Here is a 27,712-nt window from a genome sequence, read left to right on the forward strand (position 1 = left end):
CCCAATAGATCAATCAATCAAATCAAAATATTATTTTGCACCATTTGTTCTTGTTATTCTATGGACTCGCTATGCTTAGCCACAGACCCAGTCATCTCTTATGTCAAGGTTGCTAGCTAACAGTATCCACTAGATCCATTTACACATTTAAACTTTACAATTTCAACATAAAAGGTAAGTATCACTCAGATAACCATTTAGACTCTAACATTTTCTATAGATAATGTGCTAAAACACAACTGTTTATGAGAAGAAAGAAAAAAGAGACAGGAGCAGAAACGGTAGTTGTCACAAGTGTCATCGAGGGGAGATGCAAACCACTGTGCTCCCCCGCCCCCTGCAGGTGGCAACAGGCATCAACAATTCCCAATAGAAATCCTTGGATGACTCAGCCCAAAATAATAATGGATTGCAACCATTGTTGACTACAAGAATATCATGTTTTATAAATACAATGTGATTCCATAAAATGAAATGGAAAGTATCATCTATAGTGGATAGATACGACAAAGTAGATGTAAGGTTGCCTAATACTGAATGCAATTAGAAGATAATGAATCATGTGAGATTTATGTATTTTTTAAAAATATATGCCATGTAAAAATAAAAATAAACAATTCTGGAACACAAATAAACAAATGTTTTGAGTACATTTTTCATAATGAAAATGCATATCCATATTATAATTGTAGGCCCTGTTCTAGGCCCAGGGGCCCTGTTCTAGGCCCCCTGTTCTAGGCCCTCTCCTATTCTCGCTATACACCAAGTCACTTGGCTCTGTCATAACCTCACATGGTCTCTCCTATCATTGCTATGCAGACGACACACAATTAATCTTCTCCTTTCCCCCTTCTGATGACCAGGTGGCGAATCGCATCTCTGCATGTCTGGCAGACATATCAGTGTGGATGACGGATCACCACCTCAAGCTGAACCTCGGCAAGACGGAGCTGCTCTTCCTCCCGGGGAAGGACTGCCCGATCCATGATCTCGCCATCACGGTTGACAACTCCATTGTGTCCTCCGACCAGAGCGCTAAGAACCTTGGCGTGATCCTGGACAACACCCTGTCGTTCTCAACCAACATCATGGCGGTGGCCCGTTCCTGTAGGTTCATGCTCTACAACATCCGCAGAGTACGACCCTGCCTCACACAGGAAGCGGCGCAGGTCCTAATCCAGGCACTTGTCATCTCCCGTCTGGATTACTGCAACTCGCTGTTGGCTGGGCTCCCTGCCTGTGCCATTAAACCCCTACAACTCATCCAGAACGCCGCAGCCCGTCTGGTGTTCAACCTTCCCAAGTTCTCTCACGTCACCCCGCTCCTCCGCTCTCTCCACTGGCTTCCAGTTGAAGCTCGCATCCGCTACAAGACCATGGTGCTTGCCTACGGAGCTGTGAGGGGAACGGCACCGCAGTACCTCCAGGCTCTGATCAGGCCCTACACCCAAGCAAGGGCACTGCGTTCATCCACCTCTGGCCTGCTCGCCTCCCTACCATTGAGGAAGTACAGTTCCCGCTCAGCCCAGTCAAAACTGTTCGCTGCTCTGGCCCCCCAATGGTGGAACAAACTCCCTCACGACGCCAGGACAGCGGAGTCAATCACCACCTTCCGGAGACACCTGAAACCCCACCTCTTCAAGGAATACCTAGGATAGGATAAGTAATCCTTCTCACCACCCCCCCCCTTAATGATTTAGATGCACTATTGTAAAGTGGCTGTTCCACTGGATGTCAGAAGGTGAATTCACCAATTTGTAAGTCGCTCTGGATAAGAGCGTCTGCTAAATGACTTAAATGTAAATGTAAATGTATGGGGGAGGGTGTGAGATGTATATATGTTATTAAAATATATGATCATATGTTTGAAAATATATGTCACTTTTATATATTGGTTTTAAATACATGATCATATATTTTAATTTATAAACTGGGTGGTTGGGGCCCTGAATGCTGATTGGCTGAATGCCGTGGTATATTTAAGCAATAAGGCACGAGGAGGGAAGGGTTGCTATTAGCTAAACGGCTACCATTAGCTGGCTCAGTATTGAGGTGGCTGTACTGGTTTATTTTTTATAATATATGGCCAATATACAACGGCTAAAGGCTGATCTTACGTACAACAGCCGTGATATACCACGGCTGTCAGCCAATCAACATTCAAGCCTCAACCCACCCAGTTAATAACAGACCATATACCACGGGTATGACAAAACATGTATTTTCACTGCTCTAATTACGTTGGTAATCAGTTTATAATTGCATTAAGGCACCTCGGGGGTTTGTGGTATATAGCCAATGTACCGTACCATAAGAACAGCCCTTAGCCGTGGTATATTGGCGATATATCACACATTGCTTAAATACTATATATGCCACTTTTTTTATATATAGGGCCATATATTATAACAGCTCAGTTTATAACAGACCGTATGCCACGTGTATGACAAAGCATGTATTTTTACTGCTCTAATTACATTGGTAACCAGTTTATAATAGCAATAAGGCACCTCGGGGGTTTGTGGTATATAGCCAATATAGCATAAAAACAGCCCTTAGCCGTGGTAAATTGGCTATACATCACACCCCCTCTGGCCTTATTGCTTAAATATATGTCACTTGTTTTAATACATAAGGCCATATATTACTTCTCCATATGGGATAATACTGTGAAATTGTTTAAATTACGATAATTCACTTTTAGTTTAAGATCTGTTTGAAAAGACTGCCTAAAATGTCAGTCTGTTTAGGTGGGGATGGAGTTTTGGCCTGCTTTGTGACATCACCAGGTGGTAAATGAGTTAATAGACCAATAAGAAAGAGTTTTAAACCTCTCTGCCAATTGATTGATTGATTTTATTTGTCAGTTAAAGAAAATACATATATATACATACAGTACAAAGAATACAACAGCTAGTTTTCGTATTTCCTCACCCTACTCAGACCACTCCCAGACAGTCCTAGCTAGTTTTTTGCATGAGAAATTGCTCTAGCTAAGAAGCTTCTTTTTTTTAATTTACCATTTTGATCGAACATAATTACAGTAAGTTAATTAATTGTTACTCAGAAATTATTTAATATTGAGATAAAAATGGATGCATTGGGCCTTTAATAAAAATAAATCTGTCCAACATATTAAGGCCACCGTAGGTGGCTGCTGGAACCTTAATTGGGGAGGACGGGCTCATAGTGGCTCGAATGGAATCAATGGAATGGTATCGAACACATCAAACTCTCTCCATTCCAGCCATTATTATGAGTCATCGTCCCCTCGGCAGCCTCCTATGAAGGAAGGCCACACTTGTATTTGCCTAATAGTCAGCAACTACCTGCACATCACAAATATGATATTGAAACGGACCATTGATCCTATATATGGATGCTTTGTTTCTCGTGTTCTTATTTCTCATGTTTATTTATTGTGTGTTTTTGTTCCACCTTATGTTATTTTTTAGTGCTACATTGATATTGTTTACTGCATTGTTTGGTTTGGAGCTTGCAAGAAAAGCATTTCACTGTATTTATTCATGTGACATTAAAACTTGATACATTAACTATTCCTTGAAAGGATACATCTCTGCCTCCCACTGAATGCATTTATAATATCTGAACCTACTGGAGTAAAACTAGCGAAGTCCATTCTTTTATTATTTTCTTATTTTGATCCCTAAATAATATTTCACTGGAATGCTGCTAACTTTAGTACCATGATCTCATACTTGTATCAAACACGGCCACGTGTCGCAAAAATATGACGTCAAAATTGCTTACATGTCTGAGGGAGTTCTATTACGCGGGTTCAACCGGGCAATGTTCCTTACCATCATCGGGTGAAAACGGTGAGGTAATCTTGGCAGTTCGGTAATGTTGTTGACAAGGCAGCATGGTGCATCGTCCAGAAACATATACCATCTCTTTTCCATGAAACACATGTTTGAATTGTCAAACTATTTTTCATTGGGCAGATAAAACGTTTTTTTTTTTTCAAAAGCAGTCACTTTTGCATGTGAAAACACAGAATCCTGCTCATTACATAATTTTGTTTTGAGCCGATTTCGCTATCGGACAGAGCAGGGCACCCCAACCGCACCTGGCTCAAGCCGTTTCCTAATCGAATGGGATCAACTTTCAGCCAGTGAAAATCAAACCAACACGGGCGCTCGCTTGAAATTAATCGAACCTCCTCTCTGTGTTGACAGTGGACCTCCTCGGTGTTACTAACAGAATGGCTGTTGATATAACTTTACTGTTCAAAGCCAGTGTAAAAACGGTCAAAACCCGAAATAAAGCTATGGGAGTAGTGTTTGATTCGCCTAAAGATGAAATATTCAAGAAGAGCAGACCGAATAACGGATTTTCTCTCAAGGCGAAAGAAGTGGTGAGTGTCCATTCACTGGCAACACTGCACTGGCTAACGTTAGTCTTGCTAACTAGTTCATTTAGCTAGCTAAGATATTTGTTGTTGTAATTTGCACATTTGTAGCTATAGACGGGGTAAATAAAATGTAGGTAAATCAATAGAGTTCGGTTGCCGTTACAGGTAACGTTAGCTAACTTGTCGACTAACTAACGTTAGCTAAAGGTTTCTTAACTAGCTTAGTCATGAACGTTTCCTAGCTAACCAACGTAGATGGCTAACTAATTTAGGCCTAATGTTAGGTCTATGATGTGCTCGCTGCTTATATTATTTGACCTCTAACCTGCTAAGTTACCAAACCAATTCAACGTTGCTCAAACGTTCAGTACTTTGCATGTAACTAATTAGCTACCTGGCAGCATTTGACAGTTTAGTGGTGTCTTCCAGAAAGATAAACAAGACGAGCTGTGGTTTAACGTGACCACGCCCCCGAGTAGGGTACAGCATTAGTGCACTCCTGCTACTCCCATGTAATTAGCCTAACTTTGGCGGCATCCTGAGTTAAACTACTGACACATTATTTTTTTCGTTTCAACAAACGTTTTCAGAAGCCTCATTTGTCTTTATTAACATACTTGGCTGTCACAACAACTAATAATTAGCATGACACTTATTTTTTTTTAACCTTTATTTAACTAGGCAAGTCAGTTAAGAACAAATTCTTATTTTCAATGAACCTTAATTGGGGAGGTTCTTATTTTCAACTGACAGATTTGTACCTTGTCAGCTCGGGGGTTTGAACTTGCAACCTTCTGGTTACTAGTCCAACACTCTAACCACTAGGCTACCCTGCCGTTCTCTGGGGAGGTTCCCATTGCTTGGAAGGCAGCCATTGTGTGTCTTTTATTTAAAGGGGGAGGTCAGGCTGATCCTAACTGTTATAGGCCAATTTCTATTTTGCCCTGTTTATCAAAAGTGTTGGGAAAACTTGTCAATAATCAACTGACTTTCTTGATGTCTATAGTATTCTCTCAGGTATGCAATCTGGTTTCCGCTCAGGTTATGGATGTGTCACTGCAACCTTATTGGTCCAAAATGATGTCACCATTGTCCTTTATTCTAAGCAATGTTGTGATGCTATTTTTCACTTTGTTAAAGCTATTGATGCGGTAGATCCTTCCATACTTGTGGACCTCCAAAACAAAGGTCATGTGGTTTGGTAAGAAGAATGCCCCTCTCCCCACCAGTGTGATTACTACATCTGAGGGTTTAGAGCTTGAGGTAGGCACCTCATACAAGTACTTCGGAGCATGGCTAGATGGTCCGCTGTCCTTCTCTCAGCACATATCAAAGCTGCAGGAAAAGGTTAAATCTAGACATGGTTTCCTCTATCGTAGTCACTCCTCTTTCACCCAAGCTGCCAAACTAACCCTGATTCAGATGACCATCCTACCCATGCTTGATTACGGAGATGTCATTTATAGAACGGCAGCTAAGGGTGCTCTCGAGCGGCTAGATGTCCTTCAACAATTGACCATCAGATACCACATCACTGCTCTGTATACACCTCGGAAGACCCACTGGTTGTTGATTATTTATAAAATCGTCTTAGGCCTCACACCCCCCTATCTGAGATATCTACTGCAGCCCTCATCCTCCATATACAACACAATTGTTTTGCCAGTCACATTCTGTTAAAAATGCTGTGCGGTAGCAGAGAGAACAGTCTGACTTGGGTGACTGGAGTCTGACAATTCTTAGGACCTACCTCTGACACCGCCTGGTATAGAGGTCCTGGATGGCAGGGAACTTTGCCCCAGTGATGTACTGGGCCGTACGCACTACCAACTGTAGTGCCTTTCGATCGGAGGCCGAGGAGTTGCAATACAAAGCATTGATGAAACCAGTCAGGATGGTGCAGCTGTAGGATGAGGACCCATGCCAAAACTTTCGTCTCCTGAGGGGGAATAGGCTTTGTCATGCCCTCTTCACAACTGTCTTGGTGTGTTTGGACCATGATTGTTTGTTGGTGATGTGGACACCAAGGAACCTGAACCTCAACCTGCTCCACTACAGCCCCATCGAATAGAAGGGGGGCATACTCGGTCTTCCTTTTCCTGTAGTCCAGTCCTCTCCTTTGTCTTGATCGTGTTGAGGGAAAGGTTCTTATCCTGGCACCACACGGCCAGGTTGCTGACATCGTCCCTATAGGCTGTCTCATCGTTGTCCGTGATCAGGTCTACCACTGTTGTGTCATCGGCAAACTTAATCATGGTGTTGGAGTTGTGCCTGCCCATGCATTCATGAGTGAACAGGGAGTACATAAGGGGACTGAGCGCGCAGCCCTGGGGCGGTACCCGTGTTGAGGATCCGGGTGGCGGATGTGTTGTTACCTACCCTTATCACCTGGGGGTGGCCCGTCAGGAAGTCCAGTTTACAGTTGCAGAGGGAGGTGTTTATTCCCAGGGTCCTTAGCTTAGTGTTGAGCTTTGGGGGTACTATGGTGTTGAATGCTGAGCTGTAGTCAATGAATAGCATTCTCACAAAGGTGTTCCTTTTCTTTAGATGGGAAAGGGAAGTGTGGAGTGCAATAGAGATTACATCATCTGTGGATTTGTTGGGGCGGTATGCAAATTGGAGTGGGTCTAGGGTTTCTGGGATAATGGTATTGATGTGAGCCATGACCAGCCTTTCAAAGCACTCCATGGCTACAGACGTGAGTGCTACGGGTCGGTAGTCATTTAGGCAGGTTGCCTTTGTGTTCTTGGGACTAGGCAGCTCGCTGCTGTGCTTCCCTTTGTAGTCTGTAATAGCTTGCCAGCCCTGCCACATCCGACAAGCGTCGGAGCTGGTGTAGTACGATTAATTTTTAGACCTGTATTGATGCTTTGCCTGTGATGGTTTGTCGGAGGGCACAGCGAGATTTCTTATAAGCTTCCGGGTTAGAGTCCCACTCCTTGAAAGCTGCAGCTCTATGCTTTAGCTCAGTGTGGATGTTGCCAGTAATCCAGTGGCTTCTGGTTGGGATATGTACATACAGTCACTGTGGGGATGATGTCATCTATGTACTTATTGATGAAGCCAGTGACTGATGTGGTGTTCTCCTCAATGCGATCGAAAGAATCCCTGAACATATTCCAGTCTGTGCTAGCAAAACAGTTCTGTAGCTTAGCATCTGCGTCATCTGACCACTTCCTTATTGACCGTGTCACTGGTGCTTCCAGCTGTAGTTTTTGCTTGTAAGCAGGAATCAGGAGGATAGAATTATGGTCAGATTTGCCAAATGGAGGGCGAGGGAGTACTTTGTACGCGTCTCTGTGTGTGGAGTAAAGGTGGTCAAGAGTTTTTTTTGTGTTTTTTTTCTCTCACTGGTTGCACATTTAACATGCTCGCATTCAAGTCCCCAGCCACTAGGAGCGCCGCCTCTGGATGAGTGTTGGTTGCTTATGGCCGTATACAGCTATTTGAGTGCGGTCTAAGTGCCAGCATCAGTTTGTGGTGGAAAATAGACAGCTACAGAGAATATACATGAAAACTCTCTTGGTAGATAGTGTGGTCCACAGCTTATCATGAGATATTCTACCTCAAGCAAGCAAAACCTAGGCACCCCGACCTACGTCCCCGATGTCTGTCTCTTTCTCCTGCGAATGATGGGGATGAGGGCCTTGTCGGGTGTCTGAAATAAATCCTTTGCGTCCGACTTGTTGAATAAATATTCTTCCAGTACGAGGTGAGTAATTGCTTTCCTAATATCTAGAAGCTCTTTTCTGTCATAAGAGACGGTAGCTGAAACATTATGTACGAAAAAACACGCACAATAGTACAATTGGTTAGGGGACCATAAAACGGCAGCCATCTCCCCCGGCGCCATTGTCTCCCCCGGGTCACTCCTCTTTTGAGTTCACTGCAGTTAGCAGCGAACTGAAAAGACTGGACCGGTTTATCTCTTTATTCAAAGACTCAATCGTGGACACTCTTCCTGACAGTTGTGGCTGCTTTGTGTGATGTATTGTTGTCTCTAACTTCTTGCACTTAGTTGTGCTGCGACCATGTTGTCATGTTGTCTTGCTACCATGCTGTGTTTTCATGTGTTGCTTGCTGCCATGCTATGTTATTGTCTTAGGTCTCTGTTTATGTAGTGTTATGGTGTCTCTCTTGTTGCGATGTGTGTTTTGTCCTATATTTTTATTATATTTTTAATCCCAGCCCCCATCCCCGCAGGAAGCCTTTTGCATTCTGGTAGGCCGTCATTGTAAATATGAATTTGTTCTTAGCTGACTTGCTAGTTAACATGATATTTTTTACGTTATTTATCTGACATGCTAACACTGACAGTAAATATAGTAAAGCTGTCGTATTATACATACGTCACTGTTTGTTTACCCCTAGCTTTTTTGCTGGGAAGCTGTCTTTCGCTGGCTGACTAGCAAAATAAATTTGTATTGATCTATTTCGCTAATCTTTTTTTTCTTTTCTCCGCTAGTCTTAGATTTGTCACGTAACTACTTCCAGTCTTTGCCTGCCCTTGAACGGTCTAGGTATTTAGAAAAGTTTATTCTTCCAACAGTGTAGCAATATCTAACAAGTAATATCTAACAATTCCACAAAAAAATACTTAATACACACAAATCTAATTAAGGAATGGAATAACAATATATAAATATATGGGTAAGCAATGTCAGAGCGGCATAGGCTAAGATGCAATAGATAGTATAGAATACAGTATGTGACATGAGTAATGCAAGATATGTAAACATTATTAAAGTGACTAGTGTTGCATTTATTAAAGTGGCCAATGGTTACAAGTCTGTATTTAGGCAGCAGCCTCTCTGTGCAGTGATTGCTGTTTAACAGTCGGATGGCCTTGAAATAGAATCTGTTTTTCAGTCTCTCTGTCCCAGCTTTGATGCACCTGTACTGATCTCGCCTTCTGGATGGTAGCGGGGTGAACAGGCAATGGCTTGGGTGGTTGTTGTCCTTGATTATCTTTTTGGCCTTCCTGTGACATCAGGTGCTGTAGGTGTCCTGGAGGGAAGGTAGTTTGCTCCCGGTGATGCGTTGTGTAGACCGCACCACCCTCTGGAGAGCCCTGTGGTTGTGGGCGGTTCAGCTACCATACCAGGCGGTGATACTCTCAATTGTGCATCTGTAAAGGTTTGTGAGGGTTTTAGGTGACAAGACAATTTTTTTTCAGCCTCCAGTGGTTGAAGAGGCGCTGTTGGGCCTTCTTCACCACATTGTCTGTGTGGGTGGACCATTTCAATTTGTCAGTGATATGTACGCCGAGGAACTTAACATTCCACCTTCTCCACTGCTGTCCTGTCGATGTGGATGGGGGGTGCTCCCTCTGCTGTTTCTGAAGTCCACGATCATCTCCTTTGTTTTGTTGAGTGAGAGGTTATTTGCCTGACACCACCTGGGACCGACCTGTCAGTAAGTCCAGGAACCAATTGAATGGGGTGGGTTGATGCCCAGGGCCTCAAGCTTGATGATGAGCTTGGAGGGTACTATGGTGGTGAATGCTGAGCTATAGTCAATGAACAGCATTCTTACATAGGTATTAGTCTTGTCTAGATGGGATACGGCAGTTTGATGGCGATTGCATTGTCTGTGGACCTATTGGGGTGGTAAGCAAATTGAAGTGGGTCTAGGGTGACCGGTAAGGTGGAGGTGATATGATCCTTGACTAGCCTAAAACCCCAAACAGCAAGTAATGCAGGTGTAGAAGCACGGTGGCTCAGAAAAACTCCCTTGAAACGCTGGAACCTAGGAAAAAACCTAGAGAGGAACTAGGCTATGAGGGGTGGCCAATCCTCTTCTGGCTGTGCCGGGTGGAGATTATAACCAAACATGGCCAAGATGTTCCAATGTTCGTAGATGAACAGCAGGGTCAGATAATAATAATCATAGTGGTTGTAAAGGGTGCAACAGGTCAGCACCTCGGGAGTAAATGTCAGTTGGCTTTTCATAGCCAATCATCCAGAGTACCTTTACCGCACCTGCTGTCTCTAGAAAGTTGAAAACAGCAGGTCTGGGACAAGGTAGCACATACGGGGAAAAGGTCAGGGTTCCATAGCTGCAGGCAGAACAGTTGAAATTGGAGTAGCAGCACGAGCAGGTGGACTGGGGACAGCAAGGAGTGGGAGAGGGAGAATTCACATTCACACAGGACACTGGATGAGACAGTAGAAATACTCCAGATGTAACAGGCTTACCCTAGCCCCCTGACACAAACTATTGCAGCATAAATACTGGAGGCTGAGACATTAGGAGTCAGGAGAGAGTGTGGCCCCGTCCAACGATACCCCAAGATAGGGCCAAACAGGCAGGATATAACCCCACCTAAAGAGGGAGGGATATTGTCAACCACCAACTTACTATGCTGAGACAAGGCCGAGTATAGCCCACAAAGATCTCCCCCATGGCACGAATCTGGGGGGGGGGTGCTATCTCCCCCCCCGGACGCAACCAACTCACTCAAGTGACGGGGCGGCATGGAAGAGCACCAGTAAGCCAGTGATTCAGCCCCTGTAATAGGATTTGAGGCAGAGAATCCCAGTGGAGAGGAACCGGCCAGGCAGAGACAGCAAGGGCGTTTTTTCTTTCCAGTGCCTTTCCGTTCACCTTCACATTCCTGGGCCAGACGACACTCAAATCTAGGACCTACTGACGAGATGAGTCTTCAATAAAGACTTAAAAGTCGAGACTGGGTCTGCATCTCTCACATGGATTGGCAGACCATTCCATAAAAATGGAGCTCTATAGGAGAAATCCCTGCCTCCAGCTGTTTGCTTAGAAATTTTAGGGACAGTAAGGAGGCCTGCGTCTTGGGACCGTAGCGTAGGTGTGTACGGCAGGACCAAATCGGAAAGATGGGTAGGAGCAAACCCGTCTAATGCTTTGTAGGTTAGCTGTAAAACCTTAATCAGCTCTAGCCTTAACAGGAAACCAGTGTAGAGAGACGAGCACTGGAGTAATATTATAACATTTTGGGGTTCTAGTTAAGATTCTAGCAGCTGTGTTTAGCACTAACTGACATTTATTTAGTGCTTTATCTGGGTAGCTGGAAAGTAGAGCATTTCAGTTGTCTAACCTAGAAGTGACAAAAGCATGGGTACATTTTTCTGCATCATTTTTGGACAGAAAGTTTCTGATTTTTGCAATGTTACGTAGATTGAAAAAATCTGTCCTTGAAACATTCTTGATATGTTCGTCAAAAGAGAGATCAGGGTCCAGAGTAATGCCAAGATCCTTCAGTTTTTTAAATTTGAGACGACCGTCTCAAGATTAATTGTCAGATTCAACAGAAGATCACATTTGTTTCTTGGGACCTACAGCAAGCATCTCTATATTGTCTGAGTTTAAAAGTAGAACATTTGCCGCCATACACTTCCTTATGTCTGAAACAGGCTTCCAGGGAGGGCAATTTTGGGGCTTCACCATGTTTCATCGAAATGTACAGCTGTGTGTCGTACACGTAGCAGTGAAAGTTAACATTATGTTTCCAAATGACATCAGCAAGAGGTATAATACATTGAAAACAAAAGTTGTCCTAAAACGGAGCCTTGAGGAACACCGAAATTTACAGTTGATTTGTCAAAGGACAAACCATCTACAAAGACAAACGGATATCGTTCTGATAGATGAAATCTAAACCAGGCCAGAACTTGTCCGTGTAGTCCAATTTGGGTTTCCAATCTCTCCAAAAGAATGTGGTGATCGATGGTATCAAAAGCAGCTCTAAGATCTAGGAGCACTAGGACAGATGCAGATCCTCGATCTGACGCCATTAAAAGGTACTTTACCACCTTCACAAGTGCAGTCTCAGTGCTATGATGGGGTCTAAAACCAGACTGAAGCGTTTTGTATACATTGTTTGTCTTCAGGAAGGCAGTGAGTTGCTGCACAACAGCTTTTTCTAAGGTGTTTGAGAGGAATGGGAGATGGTTTAAAAAAATATTTTTTTGGGTCAAGGTTTGGCTTTTTCAAGAGAGGTTTTATTACTGCCACCTTTAGTTAGTTTCGTACACATTTGGGTGGATAGGGAGACGTTTATTACGTTCAACATAGGAGGGCCAAGCACAGGAAGCAGGTCTTTCAGTAATTTAGTTGGAATTGAGTCCAGTAGGCAGCTTGAAGGTTTAGAGGCCATGACTATTTTCATCAATGTGTCGAGATATAGTATTAAAAAACTTTAGTTTCTCCCTCGGTCCTGGCAGTGTTGTGCAGAGTCAGGACAACTGAGCTTTGGGGAAATATGCAGTTTTAAAGAGGAGTCCTTAATTTGCTTTCTAATGATCATGATCTTTTTGTCAAAGAAGTTCATGAATTTATCACTGCTGAAGTGAAAGCCATCCTCTCTTGGGGAATGCTGCTTTTTAGTTAGTTTTGCTCGATTACATTGGAAAAATAGGATGATTGAGCAGCAGTCAGGGCTCTTACTACCGTGCAGTATTGGTCTTTCCAAGCTAGTCGGAAGACTTCCAGTTTGGTGTAGCGCCATTTCCGTTCCAGTTTTCTGGAAGCTTGCTTTATTCCTCAGGTATTTTCTGTGTACCAGGGAGCTAGTTTCTCATGACAAATGTTTTTTCTATTTAGGGGTGCATCTAGGGTATTACGCAAGGTTAAATTGAGTTCCTCAGACAGGTGGTTAACTGATTTTTGTTCTCTGACGTTCTTGGGTAGGTGGAGGGAGTCTGGAAGGGCATCTAGGAATCTTTGGGTTGTCTGAGAATTTATAGCATGGATTTTGATGATCCTTGTTTAGGGTCTGAGCAGATTATTTGTTGCGATTGCAAATGTAATAGTCCGATAGTCCAGCATTATGAGGAAAAACATTAAGATCCACAACATCTATTCCACCGTACAAAACTAGGTCCAGAGTATGACTGTGGCAGTGAGTAGGTCCGGAGACATGTTGGACAAAACCCACAATGATGGCTTCGAAAGGTTTTTGGAGTGGGTCTGTGGACGTTTCCATGCGAATATTAAAGTCACCAAAAACTTATCTGGCATGGCTACAATTTCAGGGAACTCAGTGAGGAAAGCTGTATACAGCCCAGGAGGCCTGTAAACAGTAGCTATAAAAAGTGATTGAGTAGGCTGCATAGATTTTATGACTAGAAGCTTAGAATATGAAAATGCTGTCTTTTAAAAATATATACATATTTAAATTTGCTATTCTAAACGATAACACCTCCGCCTTTGCGGGATGCGCGGGGGCTATGGTCACTAGTGTAACCAGGAGGAGAGGCCTCATTTAACACAGTGAATTCATCAGCCTTAAGCAATGTTTCAGTCAAGCCAATCACATGAATATTATGATCAGTGATTACTTTGACTACAACTGCCTTGGAATTGAGGGATCTAACATTAAATAGCCCTATTTTGAGATGTCACAATCTCTTTCAATTATGACAGAAATGGAGGTCTTTATTCCAGTGAGATTGCTAAGGCAAACGCTGCCATGTTTAGTTTTGCCCAACCTAAATTGAGGCAAAGACACTGTCTCAGTGGGGATAGCTGAGCTGACTACACTGACTGTGCTAGTGGCAGACTCCACTAAGCTGGCAGGTTGGCTATCTCATTGTGGATCTAGGGTAGTTAGAGCCCGTCTGTATTCGTAGATGAGATGAGAGCACCCCTCCATCTAATTTGTAATTAAAGACAGCTTGTTATTTAGAATTATTATGTCTGTTTTAAAGAGGGAGAGAAACCAAAAACCTACAGTCATTTCATGGATCTCCCAGTCGAGGCCGGCACAGGTTTTGAACCAGCATCTGTAGCAACACATCTTGCACTGCAGTGTCTTAGACCGCTGCGCCACTAAGACACTGTACAACGTGACCGGTTGGGAGTAGGCTAACAGTACTACTGAGACACAATTGAGCCTTGTGACCCAAAAGCATAATCAGCGCTCTAACTCCCCCTTGCGCTGGTCTGGAGCAATGAAGTAGTGACGCAGGGTACCATACTAAACCACAAATCACCTCTGTTCCGCACCATAATCGCAAAACCTTGAGTAACCACTGTATGCCTCTACACACCCATTCTCTCTCGCCCTCCTATAGATATTCACCCTCCTTTACTCTCCCATTCATATGCAGACACACCCTCTTGCCCACACACACCCATCCATAGAACAGTTATTGACTTACATGCTATATTTAAGCAATAAGACACTAGGGGATGTGGTATATGGTATATATATTGGCCATATATCCAAACCCCCGAGGTGTCTTACTGCTATTATAAACTGGTTATCAACGTAATCAGAGCAGTAAAAAATAAATGTTTTGTCATACCCGTGGTATATGGTCTGATATACCACGACTGTCAGCCAATCAGCATTCAGGGCCCTAACCACCCAGTTTATAATTCCTCTTTTTAATATTGTATTTTCAGTGTCCCTGTATCTCATTGGCATTGGCTAATTATAACATTACTTCCTAGAGCGGAATAGTTACTAGGAGATAATAGTCTAAATTCTATTAGGGGGAGGGAATATTGTCTCAACTTACTAGAAGCTTGCTTGTAAATTGATCTATCAATTTTAAAAGCTTAATTTTTGTTTTTTTGTTTTAAACTTTACCCCCTTCTCCCCAATTTCGTGGTATCTAATTGTTAGTAGCTACTATCTTGTCTCATCGCTACAACTCCCATACGGGCTCGGGAGAGAAGAAGGTTGAAAGTCATGCGTCCTCCGATACACAACCCAACCAAGCCGCACTGCTTCTTAACACAGCGCTCATCCAACCTGGAAATTTTAAAAATTGGTAGCTGTAAGAGGTTATTAACACAGCGCGCATCCAACCCGGAAGCCAGCCGCACCAATGTGTTGGAGGTAACACTGTGTACCTGGCAACCTTGGTTAGCGTGCACTGCGCCCGGCCCGCCACAGGAGTCCCGGTGCGCGATGAGACAAGGATATCCCTACCTGCCAAACCCTCCCTAACCCGGACGACGCTATGCCAATTGTGTCGCCCCACGGACCTCCCGGTCGCGGCCGGTTACGACAGAGCCTGGGCACAGGCCCTTTAACCACTGCGCCACCCGGGTGGCACTTAAAAGCTTAATTTAAACTATGTTGTCAGGCTTCTACATATAAACACAGTTTTGACGGTACAAAACGGAGTTACCATCTCCCATGCGTCATATCAGTACGTGCGTGTGCCTTCCCCTGGATTTCTTTCAGCTTTTTTTCAGGCCTAGATCGCAAACACATCATTGGTGTTGAAATAGAGAGAATAAGTGTGCAGCATGACCACTGTGACATGGAGAGGTCAGTTCCCCGACATGAATGTCATGGATACAAGTTCCATCAAAGGCCCCTTGAAGAACTCCTCTGGATTTCCCAGGGGCTTCAGCTCTTGATCCGTTCCTGATGTTCCCACCCATCATCGGCAGGAGAAACAAGCCCAGTCACACAGCTCCACACAACTATACTTTTGTTATGGTTTGCTCACCCCTGTTGCAATGATATTGGAAATGGTGGTTTAATAAAAGCAGGGATGCTGATTTGAGGGAACTCAAACTTAGCCTGTGGTGCCTGTCCATACTCTCCCCACCCCGGGCCCACACCCTCCTGCTGTCTCCCCTACTGCTACCGATATCATCTGAAATGATCTCGATGAACCAACGTTTGGAGAAATTTAAATTGTGACTTTGGAATGTCCTGACTACATACAGTTATGTTGTGGTTTTCATCCACCCCCACCCGCTCATCGTCCTCTCTGTACAACTTCAGATACGGGCTACATTTTTTTGTGTGTGCGAGCCCTCTCTTCGCATGTTTGATTCCATAAACATGCTGCAATAACATTTTTCTTTCTGCTTTCTAACAATTTCTTGAGGAAAGCCGATCCTCCCAAGAGCCAGTGATTTTAAAGGTGGAAGATCAAAAAAGAAAAAATATTAAATTAGGTCCCCAGTAACAATGTTGATGGCCGGTTCCTAATGCTGAACAGATGTGGCCGCCCTCCCAACACATGTACTGCCTTCTCAGTTTTCAGTGACACTTCACTAAACAGATAGCAAAAAAATGTAAAAAGTAAACAAATATAAAGTAATGTGTTTAGATTGCTTTTTTCATTAAAAACTTTACCCTTTGTGGAAAGTGAACTTCTTTTTGAAGAAGGCGAAGCGAAAGGCTCTATGGACTAGTAAGAAGGTTAGTGTGTGCAGGGTGCGGTGGTTGGGGGAGGTATTTTACCTTGTTGGGGGCACTGTGATCTCAGTTTCACCGCTCTCCTCCTGGTCTTCACAGCAAGCTGGCCTTCTCCTGTTTAAATGGAGGAGGTCACCCCAAAATTGTTAAATTGTGTGTAGAAAAATAGCCTTTGGCTACCCACCGTGCCTTCAGCAGTGCTGTTCCAAAACGGAACAGCTTTTTACTGTGTTTTCTTTGAATCTCCAAAAAGTGCAGCGATCAGCCAGTGCTTAGAAGTATGCATTATTGCTAAACTTGAGCGAGGCAGGGGGTGACCTCATATGGTGAATTTGAAATGGAATTGATAATCTGTTAAATTCTCAAAACATTGAGTTACATTTGGAAAACTCTGGTCTATTTTAGCTTAGTGTTTTGTGTTTGCTGTGAACGTCTCTCCTATTGGAGAACCTCGGGCTCTTGAACAGAATAACTTTGGATTCTGTCAGAAAGTTTAAGTGCTTCTACAGCGCCGTAAATGTGATGCTCTGGTGGAATTTAGCTGCTCTGAAATTAGAATACCATAGCTTAGGCTATATTTATTGTCCCTATTACATGATAATCCTAATTTGAGCAGTAAATAAATCTCTTCACACCATTTATTCCAGTTGACACAGACCAAGTTTTCACAAGTCACCCCACAATAATTGCCATGAACCTGCATCGGTTGTCATGATGATCAATGAACCTGCATCGGCTGTCGTGATGATCAATGAACCTGCATCGGTTGTCATGATGATCAATGAACCTGCATCGGCTGTCGTGATGATCAATGAACCTGCATCGGCTGTCGTGATGATCAATGAACCTGCATCGGCTGTCGTGATGATCAATGAACCTGCATCGGCTGTCGTGATGATCAATGAACCTGCATCGGCTGTCGTGATGATCAATGAACCTGCATCGGCTGTCGTGATGATCAATGAACCTGCATCGGCTGTCATGATCGATGGACCTGCATCAGCTGTCCCGAATCTGCATCAGCTGTCAATTGTTTTGTAGTCTCACTAGTTTTCTTCTGTCGGTCCCCCAAACTATCTCTCTTTTGTTTTCTCTTGCTTTCTCTATCTCTTTCACAAACACATGCGGTGATTAGAGCGTTGGGCCAGTAACCGAAAGGTTGCTAGATCGAATCCCAAAGCTGACATGTTAAAAATCTGTTGTTCTGCTCCTGAACAAGGCAGTTAACCCACTGTTCCTAGGCCGTCATTGTAAATAAGAATTTGTTCTTAACTGACTTGCCTAAAATAAAGGTTAAATGGGATTTTTTTTTTTTTTTTTTTACTGTGAATCATTCTCTCACCACCAGGTTGTGATTTGAGGGGATTTACCTGAGCTGAATGTCCTGCTAAACAATGTCTTTACCGTTTGGGTTAATCTCCGCTCTCTTTTCCATTGAAGCCAGGCAAATCCCCAAAGATGTTTCAAAAAAGGGATTTCCCCTGTTTGCAAAAATGAGAAGAACAAAGTGTAAAATATGGAGACAAATGCACAAACACTGTCTGTAGACTAGTGTCAAACTTAAGGGCAGCAAGACAGAATCCAGATACTAAACATTAAACTAAACAGTTTAATTCTAACAAAAGTACTGTACTGCTTCAGAGAGACAGGCTTTATAGGCAAAATTCTGATTGATATGAGCCATAACGGCATTCTGTAATGAAGACTCTTTCCTTGACAAATAGGCATAGGCCACATAAGACTATGTTATCTAAAGGATAATTGATAACTCAAACATGATCAATTCCGCTATGATCAATTCCGCTATCATTTTGCATATCTGTATTAAAATAGGCAGAAACATTTCCTTAATAATCACAAACTGTCAAACATCCACTCATGCTCAGGGAAAACAGAACAAACCTCAAGAGGAAAAGTGACATTTCTTAAAACAACTCTAAAAGGTTTCAAGACTTAAATGCCTGTCTCTTTCACAAAGACATAATAACCATTAAATCCTGTGAACAATTGTATTTTTTAAATAGGATAGCCTTAAATACAGATGGTGACCAGTTAACATTACATTTGGGTAGCCTACTGTACATTGGTACACGCTAAGTCTGTTCTACTGTTTACCAAAAATGTGCATAATATACACAGGCATAAGAAGGGAAGAATGTGTTCCTTCATCTAAGTGTTTTGTTAATGAATCCCTTAAGTGCAACGACACCAAACATAAGGTTTGCTCAAATACCCAACAAACACCACATTCCAGTCATGTTTTCCATCTAACTTCAAAATAAAAGGCTGGCCAAAAATAATTGGAGGGGTAGAGGATGATCTGGCGGGAAGTCTGTGGCCTCAATTTCTTTCTTTCTCAATAAATCTTCAACATGAAATTACTGTTTGCATCTATGGGAGTCAGGACAGACAGAGAGCGAGGTAGCTGCCTTGAATAGGATAAAAATGAGGCTTTTTTCATCAAGTGAACACATTACTTGTTTTTGCCCCCAAGTAATGTAGGTTTGTTCAAAGGGGGTAAAAAAAGTCCCAGCTAAACAAGATGCTGGGACAAGATGCTGATTATTTATAATATATATATACACAATACAATTGGGGAGTATATCAACTTTTATATTGCAGATATATTGTAGCTTCCATCAATATAGTTGTCTGTCTGTCTGTCTGTCTGTCTGTGTCTCTGTCTGTCTAAAGTTTGGACACCTACTCATTCAAGGGTTTTTATTTTTACTATTTTCTACATTGTAGAATAATAATAAAGACAAACTATGAAATAACACATGGAATTATGTAAACTCAGCAAAGAAAGAAATGTCCTCTCACTGTCAACTGCATTTATTTTCAGCAAACTTAACGTGTAAATATTTGTATGAACATAAGATTCAACAACTGAGACATGAAGACATAAACTGAACAAGTTCCACAGACATGGCCTCCCGGGTGGTGCAGTGGTTAAGGGCGCTGTACTGCAGCGCCAGCTGTGCCATCAGAGACTCTGGGTTCGCGCCCAGGCTCTGTCGTAACCGGCCGCGACCGGGAGGTCCGTGGGGCGACACACAATTGGCCTAGTGTCGTCCGGGTTAGGGAGGGCTTGGTCGGTATGGATGTCCTTGTCTCATTGCGCACCAGTGACTCCTGGGGCGGGACGGGCGCAGTGCGCGCTAACCAAGGTTGCCTGGTACACGGTGTTTCCTCCGGCACATTGGTGCGGCTGGCTTCCGGGTTGGATGTGCGCTGTGTTAAGAAGCAGTGCGGCTGGTTGGGTTGTGTATCGGAGGACGCATGACTTTCAACCTTCGTCTCTCCCGAGCCCGTACGGGAGTTGTAGCGATGAGACAAGATAGTAAGATAGTAGCTACTACAACAATTGGATACCACGAAATTGGGGAGAAAAAGGGGTAAAAATTCACACAAAAAAGTTCCACAGACATGTGACAAACAGAAATGGAATAATGTGTTCCTGAACAAAGGGGGGTAAAAATCTAAAGTAACAGTCAGTATCTGGTGTGGCCACCATCTGCATTAAGTACTGCAGTGCCTCTCCTCCTCATGGACTGCACCAGGTTTGACAGTTGTTGCTGTGAGATGTTACCAAGGCACCTGCAAGTTCCCAGACATTTCTGGGGGGAATGGCCCTAGCCCTCACCCTCCAATCCAGCAGGTCCCAGACATACTCAATGGGATTGAGATTGAGATTCGGGCTCTTCGCTGGCCGTGGCAGAACACTGACATTCCTGTCTTGCAGGAAATCACGCATAGAACGAGCAGTATGGCTGGTGGCACTGGTGCAGGTCTACAATTTGTTTCTGGTGTCCTTTGACAGCTCTTTGGTCTTGTACCTTTGCCATAGTGGAGTTTGGAGTGTGACTGTTTGAGGTTGTGGACAGGTGTCTTTTATACTGATAACAAGTTCAAACAGGTGCCATTAATACAGGTAATGAGTGGAGGACAGAGGAGCCTCTTAAAGAAGAAGTTACAGGTCTGTGAGAGCCAGAAATGTTGCTTGTTTGTAGGTGACCAAATACTTATTTTCCACCATAATTTGCAAATAAATTCATAAAAAATACTACAATGTGATTTTCAGGATTTTCTTCCTTCATTTTGTCTGTCATAGTTGAAGTGTACCTATGATGAAAATTACAGGCCTCCCTCATCCTTTTAAGAACTTGCACAATTGGTGGCTGACTAAATACTTTTTTGCCCCACTGTATATCCATTTTTGGACTGGCAGAATTATAACTACCCAGAGAAAATGACATAATGTTGAATACCACATATTTGATGTGTCTCGGGTACAACTCAAAATTTCTTGAAAGTTTTCTTACAAGAACTTCCTGACTTAAACGGAAAATAATTCAAAAATCTATGAAAATATTTCACTTAATTTGAGATTTGTTTTTGTCTGAGTCAACAAAACAAAGTTATTGTATTTTAATATCAAATACTGGTGTTACACTGTATGACAATATTTTGTTACCCTGAATGACTCATATCAATATGGCCCAGAAATATTGATTAAATGTGATTCCTTCAGCAATAACAATAATTTCGGCACTGCTCAACTTGGTGCAGCCAGTTAAACTGGTGCCTCGCAAGAGCATCCAGTTTCTCGTTGAAGTTTTTAACCAGATCGAGCCACGTGCCCATCTGTTTTTATTTCTCACAAAATTGGTAAATTAACTTTCTTGTTTGATTTATCCCTTTGCCACTGTTGCCATGAAAATTGGTGCATTCTCTTCAGGTAGGGCCAGCTCTACTTCATCATAGCAACACTTTGCATAAACACGGTACATGCATGACTTGTTCTTGAGATCACAATGGAATACAGTAACATGGAAACGCTTGAGGTTTTCAGCAACCCGCTTTGGCTCAACCTGTCAACTAGAAGTTTCACATTCTCGTGATTGAGACATGCTCAGGTGTTGCGGTCATGTGCCTTTGTCTCTGTAATGTAAAATGGCCGCAGTCGTAAAAACTGTCTGTATGACAGCGAGTGTCCCATCCACCTCTGAATTGTACTCTGCATGGAGTTCTTTTAGAGATTTAATGAGTATGCGCCTCTGAACCTTCTTGTTTTGCGTGACCGTGTATTTCTTCCCTGAGAGAAGGTGACTATTTTCATCTCTACTGAGAAATGCAATGACCTGTGTTTTCCTCACTAAAGTCATTTTTCTTTTTCCCCCGTGGCCTGATTTTTCACATAGATTGCGTTTGAATTTATTTGACCTTTTGCATGCCCTTTCGGAATTTGTCACTTTTTTTGTTGTGATTGTTTTAGTTGCATTTCCAGTTGGAGAATTTTCTTCTTTTAGTTCTCCTTTTTCCTTCTGCAGCCACTTGAAACACTTTGATACCTTTTTTAAAAACTTTTTCTTGAATGGAGGAAGCAAGTGGTTGCTCCAGTGTTTGAGATTGAGTCTTAAGGGATTGCTCCTTGGAGTCAAGGATTCAGATGGTTGCTCCAGCTCTGGAGGCGCAGGTTCATGTTGAGGTTGTTCAGGGGGCTGCTCAAAAGAGTTTCCTTCAGTGGATACTGGAGATAAATTCATCACCACATTTATTTGTTAGATTTTTTTTTACAGCTCCTCTGATTTAATCTCCATTTTTTTCCCCCTCCTTTTTTTCAGCATCAGATTGTGTCATTGTATGGATTGGTGGATGATCAGGAATGACATCATTCTTCCTTCTCTGATGGCAAATTATGACACTGGCACAGAATAGGATTCGCATCCATTAAATGTTTAGTAGTCTGTTAATAGTAGGCAATACAATGATAACACTTAATCAACGTTTAAAATTTAAATCAACTCTCCCTTTCTCTCTCAAACATGTTTTGTTTCTATTTCATTGCTAATGTTAATATTGATCACTTTACTATAATTTGAGCCTGCTTTACGCTGCATTTAGTTGCAGTATTACATGGTTATTACATGATAGTTTAACAATGCATAATTACAAGATTAACAAACTGGTACATTTCTATTCAATGCAGGTGCACAAATGCAATTTCAAGATACCCACATAAAATGCCCATCAAACTACTTCAATTCAAACGTATACAGTCTCGATTTTTCATAAAGTGCCCCAAATGTGAAGCAGCTATTAACTAATATAATCCATTTTAATCCAATATTTGTGTGTTTGATATTATATGAACTAATATAATCTATCAATTATACCTTAACTGCAGTGCAATAAAACATTAACTACAGTGTAATAGTCAACTTAATGTTAAGTGTTATCCACCCAGCTTTATATCCTATTATATCCTATTCTGTTGCCGACAGTAACATAAAACCATGAAAACAATACCTTGCTTTATTTCTGGCTAGTCTTTCCTCCCTAGCAACTGGATCTGCGTTGATCTTTTGTCTGTGCCGTCCAGCCACTTCTTATTAGACAACGACATCTACAGTATAAAGATAATGTGCCTTGTAATACCTTAAAATGCCATAAAATAGTTTTAAAATGATGATATTCAGTATTCATACGACAAGTACATTTGAATTGCATGATTATATGTTGTTAACTAGTGAGAACATGGGATAACAAATCTACTGTCATTCAGCACAACGGGTAACATTGTGGTATAACATTAAACTGTTTTTGTGCTGAAGGCTGATTATCATGAGATATGCTTTAGAATTGATTTGTACCTTTGTTATACTGAATGACCTTGATGAAGTGAAAATGTCCGGACAAAAGTTATTCAGGTTAAAATATTTTTTCGATACAGTATGTTGCCCATTATTCTATATATAGTTGCAAACCATAACACAATTATGCCATGGGTGTTCATTTATATTTTTAGGATGGATTTCTACATTTAAAAATAATAATTTGTTATTAGAATCCGGACAGTTACACTGAAGGACATTTTGACACTTTTAGAGCTTAATAACTCCCTTAATTTAATAGTTTGCATCACAGATATTTATGGGTCAAAAGGGGGGTAAGAGTTGAGTGATTTAATATTATTTTTATTTTTATATGTTAAATGAATGGTCTTTGGACACCAAATTTACACGTCTCGTCTTTGACCCTTATATAAATTATAAGCAATATAGACAGCATACATGGTTAATATTTGCCATTTACCTCTGCTAGATCACATTTATCAATAAAAGCGCTATTCATTTTTTTAAATTAAATTATTTTTGTAAACAATCTAAGACGTGGGTGGTATAAATCATGTATCTTGAACAAATATAAATGAAACATGTTTTTCATCGCTATAGATGTTTTTTGCTTTGAACTGAACAAATTGGAAGGACACATTTTACATACAGTATTTTATTGAAATAATAAATGAGCCCCATAGAAAACAAATGGGGGCTGGTCTACACACCACACGAGGGACAGAGTTTTACTGTGTGTGTGTTGCAAATGTATTTCTTGCACTTGATGCATGTGTACTGTGTCTTCCTGTCCTTCTTGGTTCCACCCACATGGCAGTGCTTCTTCTTGTTGCTACCGGTTGCAATCTAGAATGATGAAAACTAGTGATCCACCGATATTACATTTTTGACCTATATGTGATATTTTACATGCCAAAAAACTGTACTAGACTCCTTTTAAGCAGACTAGTACAGTTAAATAGTTAACAGACACACACATAGATGCAGCGGTCTAAGGCACTGCATCTCAGTGCAAGAGGTGTCACTAAAGTCCCTGGTTCAAATCCTCAGGCTGTATCACATCCGGCCGTGATTGGGAGTCTCATAGCGCGGTGCACAATTGGCCCAGCGTCGTCCGGGTTTGCCCTGTCATTGTAAATAAGAATATGTTCATAACTGACTTGCCTAGTTAAATAAAGGTTACACACAACACACTGACCAAAAAAGTTATTTTGTTGGCATTTACGTATGTCCCCATTACCAGTAAAAGAAAATCAAAACCTATTTCTTTCACTTACTTGCTGTGCTTTTGGTCTTTGCGTGTCAAAAAAGATACACGTCAAATAAGCTTGTTGACCTATCAGGACCTGAATATGACTGCACATAATAATTAAACACGTTCATACATTTTTTACGTACACACAATAGGCTGACTGGGGAGGTGATTTCACACAGTCACAGTCCTGCGCTAAGAACTACAACGCTAATATTTGCATAAACTCTACACAGTCGTGTTTTGTGGGTGTCACCGAGTAGACTGATACCCCATTTCATTGCTTCACATTCCAACCTTGTTTAACATTTATCTAGTCTAAATATGGCATGATTCCACCAATGGTAACCTTCTGCATCACTTTTAAAGAGGTACTTTTGAAGGTAACCCACAAATTCCACTATTGTGCCTAATCCTTATTGTGGCTAGCTTCACAACACATAACATGGTCCGGTCGAGCCTCACTAGCCAGATAAAGCTATTTATTTTCATGAACTGAAGTTCAATTTCAATAGGCGAACAACAAGTGGCTACCTAGCTGATACTTACTCACAAGATTCCTAAATCATTGCTAAGAATAATGAAAATGACTGCAGTTTCTACTGGTCATTGTTTCCCGGCTGGTTGTATTGGTGCTAGCTAACTACCCCAGACATTGCGGGCGACAGTGCTACTGATAGTAGTGGTGGTGCTTGGCATACACATGCAAATTCAGAACACACAATATTCTATAATAGAACTGTGTTATTTGACGTGTCAAATGTAAATATTTAACGGGTCAAATAGTGTTATTTGATGTGTATCTTTTTTTGACACGCAAAGACCCAAACAGAAGTCCATAGTATGTCGTGAAGCTAATAGCAGTGACGCTATTACTGTGTAGGGCAACGTCTGAAAAATAGTCGGCGAAAGCCAACATCACCCATGACAGAGAACGGTTGATTGTCAAGGGCAATGAATTCCATTGGATTTCGCCTTTTGAGTTGTCTCGCTGAAATGGTCTTACTCTTTCAAATGACTACTCGACCTGTTGACTGCTGGATCCATACAGCAGACATTGTGGGCTATGTTAGGAATGATGTGTTGCGCAAAATTTTACGTGGTGCCATTACGTCATGTACCTACGTTATATAGGTATGCACGTCAGCTTTGACATCGGTATTGCACATCGGTATTAAACTAGACATCGGGCCGATACTGATAACGGCATTTTTAGCTAATATCGTCTGATTCCGATATGTTTACCAATATATCGTGTATCCCTAATGAAAATACTTAGTTTAGGAATTTTACTAACATCTCACTCACTCACATATAGTTACAGCAGGCCAAGGTAGAAGAGTCATACAAACACATGCAACAACATCACTCACACTTACTTCCGGAATTGGAGTTGTTGGTACTGTGGGTCTGGCGAATGCGGCACCAGCATCCTCCTCCTGAATTCACTTCACGATGGCTGCAGAAGCTGGGGTTCTTGGGATATGTTGCCTCCTCTGGATTTGAGGTCTTACCAATGCCTTGCCCAGCTCCTCGACAAAGAGCGGTCTCCTCAGGAGCTTCCCTCTGTTCCAATCTGGGTTCAACACCATCCAGATGTCAAACATTGTATCCTGAGCTGTCCAAAAAGTTGAAGAATATCACAAGTGGCCAGCTAAGCATTCTTCTTTTGCAGCTGTAGCCAGTCACTGGCTTGTCTAAATATCCACCCCTCCTTTTGTGGCATTGCAATCCATTATGATTTCTGGTTTTTGATGTTCCCGGCCACAGATTTTCACATCCCTATGCAGCATACTCATGAGTACCCCATTTTTGCCTTTTTTGGCACGTTGGACAAGGGACGTGTCGGCCGTGAACACAAACTTAGAGGAATTTATAGTCCTGTTCTGTGTATTCAACAGCTGTGGGAGCTCTGGCTTGTTTTTTTGTACTGTTCCTACCATCGTCAGCTTCCTCTTGAGGAGCTCCTTTCCCAGCTTATGCCCCAGCTTATGCAATGTATAAAAGTTATCGTGTGTGATGATGTAGCTACGGAGTCCCTGTATCACATCCAGGGCAACCCACATTCCTTCGTTCTTCTCAGGGGCTCCTTCATCTGGTTTCCCCCTATACACTTGCAAGTTCCATGCATATGATGAAGCTGCATCACAGGCACCCCAGATCTTGGTTTCGTATTTTGTGAGCATGTACTGCCTGAAGGGGCAGCGACCCCTAAATGGTATAAGCTGTTCATCAACCGTAACGTTGGGCCCGGGTTGTAAGACAGGGTCCACCCACTTGTCCCACACTGACCTGATTGCAGCTAGCTTGTCGCTCTGCCGCCGAGCTCGTCTGGTGTCTTGGTTATCAAAGCCTGGAAATAATGTGAAAGTTTTCCATAGACATTGTTGCGGAAAGGTTCTCTGCCAGTTTCTGCATCCCACAGGGATTTTGTTGATTCCCCATTGGAGCTGAAAAGAACAACAAGGATAAGATCCCCAAACCTATTCACCCTTTATTTTGCTAGGCAAGTCAGTTAAGAACAAATTCTTATTTTCAATGACGGCCTAGGAACAGTGGGTTAACTGCCTGTTCAGGGGCAGAACGACAGATTTGTACCTTGTCAGCTCGGGGATTTGAACTTGCAACCTTTCGGTTACTAGTCCAACGCTCTAACCACTAGGCTACCCTGCCTCCCCCTCAGGAGACTGAAAAGATTTGGCATTGGTCCTCAGATCCTCAAAAGGTTCTACAGCTGCACCATTGAGGTCATCCTGACTGGCTGCATCACTGCCTGGTCTGGCAACTGCTCAGCCTCCAACCGCAAGGCACTACAGAGGGTAGTGCGACCAGCCCAGTACATCACTGGGGCAAAGCTTCCTGCCATCCGAAACTTCTATACCAGGCGGTGTCAGAGGGAGGCCCTAAAAATGGTCAAATACTCCAGACACCCTAGTCATAGACTGTTCTCTCTGCTATCGCACGGCAAGCAGCACCAAGTCTAGGTCCAAGAGGCTTCTAAACAGCTTCTACCCCCAAGCCATAAGACTCCTGAACATATATTCAAATGGCTACCCAGAGTATTTGCATTGCCCCCCCCCTCTCCCCCCCCTTACACTTCTGCTACTCTCTGTTGTTCTCATCTATGCATTGTCACTTTAATAACTCTATCTACATGTACAGTTGCAGTCAGAAGTTTACATACACCTTAGCCAAATACATTTAAACTCACTTTTTCACAATTTCTGACATTTAATCCTAGGAAAAATGCCCTGTCTTAGGTCAGTTAGGATCACCACTTTATTTTAAGAATATGAAAT

The 27,712-nt window shown here is 42.4% G+C and overlaps 1 protein-coding gene across 1 annotated transcript in view; it reads left to right on the forward strand.

Moving 5' to 3' along the window:
* The first annotated feature begins 4,061 nt into the window (after nucleotides 1-4,061).
* The window catches only part of LOC135541448 (syntaxin-18-like), a 39,269-nt gene continuing 15,618 nt past the window's right edge, over nucleotides 4,062-27,712 (forward strand). Inside the window, exon 1 of the mRNA XM_064967708.1 lies at nucleotides 4,062-4,378. Within this exon, the coding sequence (XP_064823780.1) occupies nucleotides 4,226-4,378 (153 nt within the window). The 5' untranslated portion in view covers nucleotides 4,062-4,225. The remainder of the gene's footprint in view (nucleotides 4,379-27,712) is intronic.

This window comes from Oncorhynchus masou, chromosome 6 (assembly GCF_036934945.1).
Source record: "Oncorhynchus masou masou isolate Uvic2021 chromosome 6, UVic_Omas_1.1, whole genome shotgun sequence".
NCBI lineage: Eukaryota > Metazoa > Chordata > Actinopteri > Salmoniformes > Salmonidae > Oncorhynchus > Oncorhynchus masou.